At 48.9% G+C, this 13,135-nt stretch overlaps 1 protein-coding gene across 3 annotated transcripts in view; it reads right to left on the reverse strand.

Annotated features, from left to right (window-relative positions):
- The window catches only part of Slco3a1 (solute carrier organic anion transporter family member 3A1), a 280,922-nt gene that overhangs the window by 67,735 nt on the left and 200,052 nt on the right, over nucleotides 1–13,135 (reverse strand). For all 3 annotated transcript variants that reach the window (XM_036185273.1, XM_036185266.1, XM_036185279.1), the window contains exon 4: nucleotides 2,247–2,510. In XM_036185273.1, coding sequence (XP_036041166.1) covers nucleotides 2,247–2,510 — 264 coding nt within the window. The remainder of the gene's footprint in view (nucleotides 1–2,246; nucleotides 2,511–13,135) is intronic.

Below are 13,135 nucleotides of genomic sequence, written 5' to 3' on the forward strand. Positions count from 1 at the left end.
ATTAAAAATTATGTTTAAAGTAGTTTCCAAGAGGCATGTATTCCTCTGATATATCTGACAGTGTTCTACTTATTTGTGTTCAAGAATGTAAGACTATCCTGGAGACCACTAGGGCTGCTGGGATTTTATTTTTTTATTTTTTTGTGAATGGGATGAAGAGTTAGTGTGGGAACACCAGCAGCACTGAAGGGTGCCTTTAGTGAACATGTTCCTGTGGCAAAAGCACGTTGCTCATGGGGGAAGATCAAGGGAGTAAATACAGTGGGCTCTTCTCTGTGGCTAGCACCTGAATGGTTGTTTATTAGCACAATAGTTCCTTTCACTGAATTCCTGCCCTTGGGGAAGTCTCCTGGAGACACAGTTTTCCTACCCTGCTGGAACATCCCCTAGTCCATCCACTAGTGGACCAACTAAGTAGGAACCGTGCATTCTAAATGAAAAGTCATTACTCATGGATGCGTGTTCACACAGACACCACGCATAAACACGTCTGATCTAGTGAGTTCCAAACTCAGTGACCCAAAGGCATACTTCTCAGCCCAGGCCAATAACTCAAGGCTCATCTTGACTTTGACTTGTCCTCTCTTGCTGCATGCTCTAGGACACAGGCCACTTAACCATGGCCATGTCCCTTGCGCCTGGCAGGGACTCTCTGAACGGAGTAGATGAAGCAGGGTAGCTGAACCTTATCCCATGAGCTCTGAAATTGTGACAGCCCATAGCTCAAGACCCAGAGGCCTTCCACCCTCCCTGGTCTTCTACAGGTCTGTCACTCCCTGTCTTTGGTGGCTTGCGGGTGAGGTCTATAATGGCCTAGCTGTTTCTTTTCTCTCTTTGCATGCCCAGAGACAAAAGGGAATGTCTACAACTATGGTTTGTGGGAGACAGAACTATTTCCTGGACAAAGAAAGATCTAGAAGGTTGCCACTACTGAGGGTCAGGGTACTCTTTTGCCAGATCTACTCTGATGCCAGCCTGATAGATTATTGTGGGTCTGGGCCTTGGAATTACAGTCAGCTGTGCTCTTAAGATAACAGCAGGTATCACTTTCTAACTGGCTGGGAACTTCTGGAATTTGCCAATTTTGAAGGTAGAGGTAATTTACACCCTTCTGGAGGGGGTGGTCCCAGCTAAGGCAACCTCCAAGAGCATACACTAGCTGGACTTCTCACCTACCAGTGCATCCAGAGCTTAAAAAGAGGAATTTTAAGGCCATCAGTTGGCTCACAGCACTTGTATATACCGACAGAGAACATGAGACCTGACATGCCATCAGGTTATTAAATTAGTGTCTTTTCAGAAATAGCACAGGCTGTTCGGCTCCTCATGGACTCACAGGTTTGATTAAGTGTCTCTGTAGACAGAGCTTTTGTTCTCAGGATGATGCTGTGATAGAACTGTGCACAGTCTTCAACTTGTGGAACCATGGCGGGGAGAAAGGAGCAACCTTACAGCGAGTGCAGGGTGGGACAGTGAAGGACCATGGGGTCTGTCAGAGCACATGCCACAGATGCACCTCATCCTACAGGTGCTCACCTTGACTTTGATTTGACCTCTGGGCAATGCCAAAAGGTGCCCTGGAATGTGGCCCATGTGGCTGCTAAAGGCTGGTTCACAAGAGGTGACTGTCCATCCACTGTCCTTCCATCCCGGCTTCTCTGAGAGGAGGTAAATCAACCTACCTTATGCCCAGGCACCTGCAGGTACCTGCAGCCAAGTGCTCATGTATAAACTCCAGCAGGTGTCCTGGTTAGGGAACACCACAAGTAGCTCCCTGTGCGTGCGTGCATGCGTGTGTGTGTGTGTGGGTGGGGGGGGGGGCGGAGCAGCCTGAGACTGTTGGGCTATATTCAACTTCACTGTTATTTTCTGTGCTTTTAAGGGGCCCTGCCAAAGATGGAAACAACCCAGGAAATACCTATCTAGATTGACATCATTATCTGCACGTTGCCATTTTGTCAGAAAATCTGCATTCACTTTTTTTTTTTTTTTATTTCTCTTCTAAAAAGGTGTAGAGCTTTGCTGCACTCCCAAAATGAGACTCTTGTATATTAACCACCAGGGTTTCATCAATAACTGGCGGCTACCTTATTTTTGCATTCATTACATGTGTCCGGTCATAAGTTAAGCTCAAGGTTAGTGTGGCCAATTATGTAAAACCCTGAAAGCCCCCAGCGGCCATCACCCCTCACCCCCTCACAAAACCCCCGTTGTTCTTAGCACCCAGTTCAGTCCTGGCCGCTTACCTCTCAGCTGTTGGAAACAGGAGGCACTACTGTCTGGCTCCAGGGGGTGTCTCAGGACCCCATTGCTGGGCTTGGGCCTCTCATATTCTCTTTCAGGGAGCATGGCTTGCTCACTCTCCATGGCGGGGTCTGAGTGTGGGGGCAGTGACTGTGGGAACCCAAACATCAAGAGGGACGAGAAGAACAGCAAGGCACCGCAGAGCAGAAAGCCGCCCCACCAGGCTCCAATCCAGCGTGGGTCATCAGGAGTGATGTCCAGGTTACCTGATAACAGAAAGGATGGGTCAGTGGAGAGGGGCAAGTGGGCCGTGGGGACTCTGCTTGAAGAGAGATGTCCACTGCATAGAGTTCAAGTGCTGGAGCCATGGATGGGGTGGGGTGGGGCTCTGGGCTGGGAAACTGTCTGCCCCGCGTCAGTTTCTCCCATCAGTGGGGACTGAGCATGTTTCCTCCTTAATTTCCTTGTCTGTTCCGTGCTTATAATCTGTCTAAACAAAAACAGTGAGGAGCCAGACAGCCGAGGCAGGCTGGAATTGACTCATCTCACTGCATTGGCAAGCTGAGTTCACAAAAACACAAGCAAATAGTCACTATCCAAGGGTAGACTGTCACTAGGTATACGTGCTCTCTCACCTGAAACGTCTGAAATTTCATCCCATTCCTCACAGCACGGATGAAGTCAAGTTCATAACTAAAAGGGGTAGGTGCAGAATGCAATTCAAGGAAATGGATGCCCAGGATGCTTGGATTAAAATCTTGCCCTTCTGGAGACTTTTTCACACTCTATTCCCAGTTTACTAATCTGCAAACATCGATGATGACAGCCCCTACCTTGCAGAGTCATTAGTAAGGGCCAGAAAACCACACCAGACATGCGTTCGCATACTTGGCGATGCCAGTCTGTCATTTATGGTGGGGTCCTTTGTCCCCAAGATTCTACTAGCTAGGCTGACTCAAGTCTTGAGGGTGGCCCTTGGCTTGGCTCCAACCCTCCACCAGAAAGCTCTGGCACATCACAGTGCTCAAAGGCACCATGTATATTCGAGCAGTTTGGCTGCGTGGATCCTGGTGGCTTGGTATCAGTACTTCTTTGATTTGTCAACGGAAGTTCTGCGAAAAGAACAGGAACTGCAGCTTATTCCCTGGTTTTCACTCTACTCTTTACAGCTGCCCCACAAAGTGGTATGTCCCGGTGGGCTACCTAGAAATGTCTTTTTGATGATCAACCATGCTTCCAGAACCCAAAAGGAGATTCTTGGGGAGCTGGGCAATAGTAGGTGAGGCAAGGAAAATGGGGCTGCAGGCTGGGACCAGATGGATGGGCAGCTGGGGGGAGAGTGATGATTACAGGCACCAGATGAGCACTCTGCCATTTGTAAAATGCCCCCGCTCCAAGCCTCTTAATGACAACACCAGCTATCATTTCCCAGGGTTCCCGTTGCAGGAGTCACACACAGCACTCCTTGTTGTTTCAGTGAACTCTCCCTATAAGCCTAGAAAATAGAGTCTTGTATCCTCTCCATTTGGTGTGGAAACCGAGGGTTAGAAAGCCTAGGTTTCTTTGCTTAAGTTCCCAAGAGCAGCTTGGAACAGAGAGGTCTTCACACAAAGGTCCCCATACTCCATATGGTACCACTTTTTAGATTTCTTTTTAGTCATCCTTAGTCCTTTGTGATCCCTGGAGAAGCTGGGTGAACACTAGATTCCTGTACTTTCTGCAATGGGCCCATGGCTACCAATTGCTCTGGTTATGTGCAAATTGGCTTTGGGATGCTCAGTGGCCCTCACCACGCTAACATGTACCAGTTACTTTTGCATACCCATGTATTGGAGAGGAAGAGTGTTTGAGCTGCAGAGGGCTGGGTGGTGGTGCAGAATCCCAGCTCTGCAGCTCACCAGCCTTAGCAACCCCAAGCCTTTCCATCATTTGTGAAATAAAGCTGCCACCCCTGGAGTGGTTGTTAAGGACGAAAGGTAACCGAGAATCCCTTGGCACACACGGGCACTCTGGATATGGCAGCTCTTATTATTTTCCCCTTTCTGTTTCTAAGTATATGAATGGGCATTTCCATGTGTGGGTTTTATTTTTAAACAGTATGCCAGGGTATGGGAAATCTCAAGGTGATCCTGGAAGCATCTTCATGCAAATGAGGGAAGAGAAAAGGAAGTACAATTGCCTGGGGTAGCTGAATAGGGCTGTTTTCACTAGTCACTTACTGTGTTTCTTCACCTGCTGCCAAGCAGCGGATGAAAACAAAGAGAAAGGGTACCGCCACTGTCTACAGGCTCCAGATGTGAGCAAAGACAGAGACATCCTAGCAGTTGTTGGAGGGGAACAAAATCAGCGCTGTGGAGAAAGCCACGGGAAATCAGTGATTCTCTTGGATGTGTGAGAAAACATCCCGGGGGAGGCGGGCTGGCACTGGCTATATGAGCTGTCTCTGTCACCTTCTTCCCTGTGGGCACACGTGTACAAAGCTGACTGTCGGTTAAAGAACTGAAAGTCAGCAAGGAACATGTCACCTGGGTCAAAACCATAGCACACCTGCCATTCGGGTCAGGCCAGAAGAGGCTCACGTGAAGGTGCGTGCAAGGCAGGATTCACAAAACCATGGCTGGCTTTCTGGGGACCTCTCCTCTCTTCATTTTAGTTACTCAGGACATTGTGCCAGGAGACAGACAGCACACTGAGGGGACACCACTCAGCTTCAGAGTGGGCACGGGGGAGGTTCAGTGATGCTCTCTGACTTAGGAAGACAGCTCAGGCTTGAACCTGTCTCAGAGACTCCTCCACCAGTGTCTACTCCAAATAATAGTGCATTGTATAAATGCATGTGTGCTTAAAGGTGCCTCCTGTGTGGGCGCATGAATGTGCCTACAGAGGCAGAGGCCAACCTCGGCTATGATTCCTCTGGAAGTAGTCAGAATCTCTCATTGACCTGCAGCTCACCAATTTGCCTATGCAGGCTGGTCAGCAAGCTCCAGGTATCTTTTGTCCCCACCTCTCCAGAGCTGGAGTCACAGCATGCACCACTTTTGCATGCGGATCTGGGGTTGGATTCATGTCCTCAGACCTGTGGGCCAAGAGCTTTACCAACTGAGCTCTCCCTCAGACTCCTCAAATAATGTTTTTATGAGGAATTCTGGCTACTTAACAGTGGGAAAAACACCTCTTACAACTTGCATGGCGATTGCCAGTGCTCAGAAGACACTGTTCTCAAGTAACTGATACTGAGAAAGACTCCTTTGTGGGTGTGTATGTGTGTATGTGTGTGCGCGCTGGCAAAGAAGCAAATGGAGGATGTTATTAATGTCTGGATTCCCACCAGCTCTTCTGGGTACAAAGAGTATATGGCCCCGATTTGTGAAGTGTGGCCACATACTAGAGTTTTACAGAGAAAAAAGTGAGCAGGGGAACATGCGTCACTTCTGTCTGTGACTCTGCATGCGCTGGTGTGTGGTTCCCATGCTTCTTCTCCCTGAGAGGAATACGTGAACAGGCTACGGTGAACACCGTGTCCCCACTGACCTGCTTTGGATACTTGCCAGGAACAAGAAATAAACTTCTACCACTCTAAGGCACAGATTTGGGGATATATTTGTTACTGCAGCATGATCTAGCCGACCCTGACTACTACAAATGGCTTGGGAAATAGACACCTTTCTCTGTACTGACAGCAGTCCAGGGTTGGGGTGAGGACAGCAAAAGTACTGTTTCAGGTGGCTTGAGAACCCGATTTATTTTTCTTTCTGTTTCCAGTTCCTGTATTGACTTTAAAATCTTAGCCTGTTGTTTGAAGGTGGCCCTTTGCAAGGTGTCCAGAACAAACTGAAAAGTGCCAATCTGTCTCACGTACTCAGATTTATCAATACAGCAATGGAATAAGGGGGATGATGGAAGCTGTGGATCAGAATAGAGTGGGGGTGGGATCTCAGGCTGAGGGGACAGCCTGAGCTGAGGTGAGACACGCCCAGGGGAAGCAAGGTAGACAGAGAAAGCCTCCGCTGCCCTCGGTCCCTCCAGGAGCTGGGAAGACACAGATTTCACTCTCAGGGTGGTTCAATCAGAAGGGCGAGGCTTTGGAAGAAGCTGGAACCACAACTTTATCTGCTAGCTGTGTCTGTATGGGATATGTCCATCATGAGATGGGGCATAGTTGGGGACTCTCTTTGCAAGTGTCCCTCTTTAGAAGACCCATTTGTTTTATTTGTGTGTGTGTGTGTGTGTGTGTGTGTGTGTGTGTGTGTGTGTGTGTTTCATATGTTATGTGTGTATGTGTGTTTTATGTGTGGTTTTTTTGCATGGGCAGGAGAGTGTGAGTCCGTGTGCCCCTGTGGAGGCCAGAACATGATGCCTGAGTGTCTTTCCCTACTGTTTTTATTATTGCCTTGAGACAGGGCCTCCCTCTCACTGACCTGGAAACTTACAGTAACTTTGGCTAGGCTGGCTGGCTACCATGCTCTGGGGATCTGTGTCTCTGCTCTCCACTGCTCTTCAATTCTGTGGCTCTGGACACTTGCACAGCCATGCCTCGCTTCTTCACATGGGTGCTGGGGATTTGAACCTAAGTCCTCAAGCTCACAAAGAAAGTCTACTACCCAACGAGCCATCTCTCCAGCCCCAAGATCCACTTCTCTTAAGTGTTTTATTTTGGCATCTGGCTTCTGGGCCACTTTCATTGTTTTCTAGTTCTGTTGAACAAAGTGAGCAAGTTGATAACAGCTGTTCGTCACCTCTGCAAAGAGCAAGTGACTACAAGGGGCCTATCAGGTCTTGGTCCCCATTTCCAAGGTAGGAAATTGGGAGGAACAGGAAGAAGCCAGCATAGCCCATTAACAGGCCTACCCATGAGACTGTGAGAGGAGTGGGGACAAAGCAAATCGGGGACAGTCACTTCTTTCTCTTGGGCCATTCGGGTGTGTGAGGGCCATTATGGCCCCCTAGGCATTTCTAGGTTCACATACCTATTTGTTTAACCTGCATTATCCGGCTCTTGCTATGGGACTCGGGAATTCCAAGAGTATCATTAAGTTACAAACCCAATTAGAAAGTGGAGGCTGGGAGGGTGTGGAACGTCACAGATCCCAGCCATCCAGCTCATCGGTCCAAATGGGAGGAATGTGGCTGCAAAGGCCACATTCTCCTTTCGCAAGGCAGAGCAGCAGCTCAGCTGGTGACCTTTCCCCACCAACACACAGGCTATGGCATCTTGTGGCAGCTACGGACCCCATGCGGCTGTCTGCAGGGCCAACCTGGTGCGCGCATTCCTTCCAACCAGTGTCTCATGGCGAGCAAATGGGAGTGCTGGGGAGGGTAGAACCACCTGGGGGAGGTTTCTGTGGCTGGGAGGGGCAGCCTTCTGGTTAAACTCAGGTTTCAAGGAGGCCAGTTGCTAGGCTGAAAGGAGGAGCTGGGAGTCGGGGCTGCAAGGAACTGCAGACGGCTGGAGGACCTTTCTGATACCTCACTGTATCTAACCTTCATGGCATGCTTCCCATATGCTAGACACTGTCTGGGCACTCTGCATGGTTCTCTTGCCTTAGCCACACACAGGCTCAAGAAGAAGAATGGCTGCCCTAGGATCACGGAACTCAAGGGAGTGGTGTCTTAGGCAGGGTTTCTATGGCTGCGATGAAACACCATGACCAAAAAGCAAGATGGGGAGCAAAGGGTTTATCTGGCTTACACTTCAGCCTTGCTGACGGAAGTCAGGACAGGAACTCAAACAGGGCAGGATCCCGGAGGCAGGAGCTGATGCAGAGGCCATGGAGGGGTGCTGCTTACTGGCTTGCTCCCCATGGCTTGCTCAGCCTGCTTTCTTATAGAACCCAGGACCACCTGCCCAGGAATGGCATTACCTACCATGGGCTGGGCCTTCCCTGACTGATCACTAAATGAGAAAATGCCTTACAGCTGGATCTCATGGAGGCATTTCCTCCATGGAGGCGCTATCCTCTCCGATGACTCTAGCTTGTGTTAAGTTGACACACAAAGCCAGTACAAGTGTGGTCTGGAATCTTACTCTGTAGACCAGGCTGGCCTTGAACTCATAGAGATCTGGTTGCCTGTGCTTCCCAAGTGCTGGCATTAAAAGGCATGCACTACCATTGCCCAAGGGGTCTGGAATCTTGTCCACTATACACAACACCTTATCAAACAGAAGCTAGACTCCCAAGTTCAGAAGGAGACGGCATAGGTGCACCTTTCAAAACTGTTTAATCATGGCAGCTGCTGTTCCTAATCTCCCCACAATAAACCCACACTACTAATGCTGGTCAATGCAATGATTAGGGGTATACCCCAGAACCAAGTCCTTCCTTCAGGGTCTGCTCTCTTTGAATTTTAGCTTTACCAAGATAATAATAAAAAAAAGAAATTCTGAAAGTCTCATCATTTTTCCCCAGCACTCATAGGAGGAATCTATTTGCCTTAAGAGGGACACGTGGAGCCACATGGGATCAAACACAGATGAAAGGCAACAGCTGGTGAGTTCCGTGCCTAAGCCAGGCCAGATGAGCCTCCGGGCAAGCTGTCTGCCCTCACCTGCTCTGGGGAATCTTCTCCTAGACCACTGGCTCATTCCTTCAAGCAACCTGCTCGCCTGCACCCGCAGCTGCATCCACTCACAGGTCGCTGAAGTCCACTTTTCTTTGCAATGCATCTTCGGCCACTGCCGGGTCAGGGGAAAGGACATTTCTCCTCTGTCTGTTCCACAGCACAGGCCTTCCATGGGTGCCTTTGCTACCTCCACACAAACTCCAGGCCAGCCATTGCCTTCCCTGCCCTCTCCCCAACCCCAGATTTCAGAGGTCCCTGTGTGGCTATGTGTCCAGGCATACATGCAAACTGTAACATTCCTATATCTATGGCGGTGTGGTGGGGCTTAAAGGACAGAGAATTCCTGTCTCAAAACACAGCCCAAATGCAACCCAAACATGATAAGGTTTGGCCACAAGATCAAAAACAATAAAAATTGCTTGGAAAGGAGATTTTTTTTCCTGGCTGACTCCCTGAAAGAATTAGTGACGCTCTTCTGCCCTCTAGTGGTCAGAATCAGCATCGTCCTTCAGGTATCCTCAGGAAGAAGCAGACATCCTCCTTAGCAACAGTTCCCTGTCACCTGTGCCCAGGAAGGCAGCCAACAGTAAGATGCCCAGACTGTAAAAATAGAGTCCATCTGAGGTATGTATGAGAGACATCAATGCCAACAAGCCTAGAAGTGTGGAGGAGGCCGCCTTACTTCTCACAGGGCTTAGGAGAGCAAGCAGAGATGATGAGAACAATAAGGGGTCTACCTTGGAAAGTGGGGACCCTATGGGAGCACAGGCTAAGTGCTCTCAGATTCCACTCCACTCAAGGTTACTCCAGGCACTGAGACAGGAGGCTCTTTCACGGAGTCTGTGGGAGAGGGGATCATGAATGGGAAAGACCTGCCGAGTGGTTCAGGAGACTTGGGTTTGGTGGGGTTCTTCCCCTTCTCAGGCTGAGACGCAGGCTCCTCATTAATACAGTGAAAGGTCTGAAAGAGAAGCTGCCCAAGGTTCTTTCTGGCTCAGGCATTTGGGCGTTCCTATGTCTTCGGTTTGGTGGGTCACTACGGACATGCCCAGGACAAAATACATTACCCTCCCTATCTTCAAGGGAGCATTCTTCTCCAAACCCCTTGCTGCCCTGGATTTGATTTTTTTTTTTTTTTTTGAGCTGAGGATCGAACCCAGGGCCTTGTGCTTGCTAGGCAAGCGCTCTGCTGCTGAGCTAAATCCCCAACTCACTGCCCTGCATTTTGCTGCCTTTTAGCACAGTGGGAGCTAGCTTTTCTGTCTGGATGAGACGGCAGCTGACTTTTCATACAGTGTGCCCCTTACCAGTCCATCCTTGCTCTCTAGGAGTGGGCTTCTAAGGGGCAGGCTCCTGGAAAACAGGAGCATCTAATCCCTTCCTGAACAGTGCTTGACAAGAATAAATAAAGAAGGCCGTATCTGATTTTATTTTCTCCTTGAAAATTGGTAACATCATTAACGACAAGTAAATATATCAGTGGGATTAATGGAGTGAATCACAGAGCAACTTGATTGGATTTAAGGACCACATTATTTCTTTGGGGTGAATTAGTAAATTTAGCACTGTCAAGAGATGATGGATTGGGAACCCGGGGAACCGAGAGTTCTTATTGATTCTGAGGACAGATCAGCTCAAGAGGCAGCTACAACAGCTCCCACCCTCTGCCCACAGAGAGAGAAAGGAGATGTGGCTTTATTACCGGTGGAACTATGCAGAAACCCTATGTTCTCTTTCAGACGATGGCTGCGACGTTTGTGAATACATGGGTCAGGCAGATCTGGGGTAATACCCCTGTGGTGGTTTGGATCAATTGGCTCCCATAGGCCCTAGGGAGTGGCACTATTAGGAGGTGTGGCTTTGTTGGAGTAGGTGTGGCTTTGTTGAGTAGGTGTGGCTTTGTTGGAGCAGGTGTGGCTTTGTTGGAATAGGTGTGGCTTTGTTGGAGTAGGTGTGGCTTTGTTGAGTAGGTGTGGCTTTGTTGGAGTAGGTGTGGCTTTGTTGGAGCAGGTGTGGCTTTGTTGAGTAGGTGTGGCTTTGTTGGAGCAGGTATGTTACTAAGGGGTGGGCTTCGAGGTCTCAGAAGCTCAAGCCAGGCCTACTGGCCCAACTCTCTCTTCTTGCTGTCTGCAGATCCAGATGTGGATGTAGCTCTCCAGGCACCATATCTCCTGCATGCCACCATGCTTCCCACCATGATGATAATGGACTAAAGCTCTGAACTGTAAGCCAGCCCCAAATAAATGTCTTTCTTTATAAGAGAAGTCATGGTCATGATGTCTCTTCTCAGTAACAGAAACCCCAGCTAAGACAACCCCTCAAATCCCTACCTCTACCTAGAGTTCATATTCTTGTATAAGAATCCTTCTGCTTAACTGTGGGCCTGTGTGATCAGCTGCTCTTTTCTAACAAAGAGTGCTGGAGACCTAACATGACGTCACTCGAAAGACTAGCTTACACAATATGGTGGCTCCTTCTCTGGGGGCTCTCTCTCATCTTCTCTACTGGAGGATTGGTAACAGAGTCCTGAAGAGAGGACCAGGAGAGTCAGCATGGCCACCACTGGCATGGGCTTGGTCAGAGTTGGAGCCTCTGCCTTTTGGTCCTTTAAGGGGACTACAGAACTTGGTTGCATCCCGCTGAGGTTGCTCCTGAGTCTCGGAGCCACGTAAGAACTATGAGATAAGAAGTGTCCATCATGAGTCACTCGACACATGGTACCACTGTTATGGACTTGCTTTGGTAAGAAATGGGGACAGGACAACGAGCACCACTTCTCATCACAGGCTTTAAGGACCAACATATACCTGGTCAGGCTGTTGGCTTCCTGCCTGGAGACTATAAACACTGGAATCAGGATAGAAATTTGTGGGCCTGGGTCCTGGAGTGACCGTGGCGAGCTAACCCTTTCCAACCCCACTCTGTTTCGAACAGGTTATCTACACAATTAATTATTAGCACATCCAGTCACTTAAATTTGAGGACTATTTGTCACCACAGCACAGTCACGATGGTCAATGGCTACTGCTAACTTGATGGGATGCACCTGGGAGACAGACCTCTGGGAATGCCTGTGAGGAGTTATCTAGATTGGGTTAACTGATGAGGGCCATCCACCCGTTGCGGCTAACACCAGTATTCACATGGTTGGGTTTCTGGCATGAATTGAAAAGGAAGAATTTGTGATGCTTTTCTGCCTTCTAGTGGTAAGAGGGAGCAACAACCTTCAAGAAGAAATGGCTAAAGGAAATGAGATCCATTTTCATGATTATTCAGCTGTAAAGAATAACGAAACACGGTAAATGGACAGATCTGGAAATAATCATTGTGAGTGAGGAAACCCAAGCCCAATAAGACAAATGCTATGATCTTTCTCCTTTTTGGGTTCTAGATTTGAAAGCTTAGATTATGTGTGTTTAAACTAGAGTACCCATAGACATCTGAAAACCAGAAAGGGGCTCTGGGGAGATTTCAAGGCATGAAACGGAATTTGATGGACATGACAAGGCTGTTGTACACATGATCTCAATGGCCGAGACTGCATACACAACACACACACAAGGGAAACAAAAACCTCAGATGGACTGGGGGGTGCACATGAAGTCCTGCTCTTACTGAGAAGCTACTGGCAACCAATGGCGGCTTGGGAGAAGGAGTAGTTTTTGTCGGGTGTGTGGCCTCTGCAAGGCTACCCATGATCTAGCACGCAGTCCTACACTCATACACATACAATAGCATTAGATGGACTCAGTGGGTCAGAAGGGAGAGAGAGACAGTGCACATGAGGAAGGGAGGAGGAGGTGGTGGATGTGGGAGGAGCTAGAGGGAGAGAAACCGAGGTGGGGGTGGGGGGGGGGGTGGGGGTGGAGGAGGAGGATTTGATTCATACAGACATTATACGGATGCATGAAATCTTTAATAATAATAAAAAAACCAACCCTATACCAAGAGGGCAGAAAACCACCCAAAGCTAAGCATGATGGCTCACTGCTCTCGCCTTCCTGACTATGGCTGCAGTGTGGTCAGCGGCCTCCCACTCTCCGCTGCCACGTCTTCCCCACTACGGTGGCCTTCTCAGTTATAAACTGAAATAAAGTTTTCCTCTCCCAAGATGCTTCTTGTCAAGTGTTCTACTTTGCTTTTCTGTTGCTGAGATGAAACAGTTTATTTATTTATTTTCTTGTCTTACATTTGGTGTCTTTCCATCACTGAGAGAAGTCAGGCCAGGACTCAAGGCAGGAGCCTGGAAGCAGGAGCTGAAGCAGACGCCATGGAGCCATGGAAGAACGCTGCTACCAGCTCATGCCCAGGCCCACAACCAGTTACCTTT

The sequence above is a fragment of the Onychomys torridus genome, chromosome 1, assembly GCF_903995425.1.
Source record: "Onychomys torridus chromosome 1, mOncTor1.1, whole genome shotgun sequence".
NCBI classification, from domain to species: Eukaryota; Metazoa; Chordata; class Mammalia; order Rodentia; family Cricetidae; genus Onychomys; species Onychomys torridus.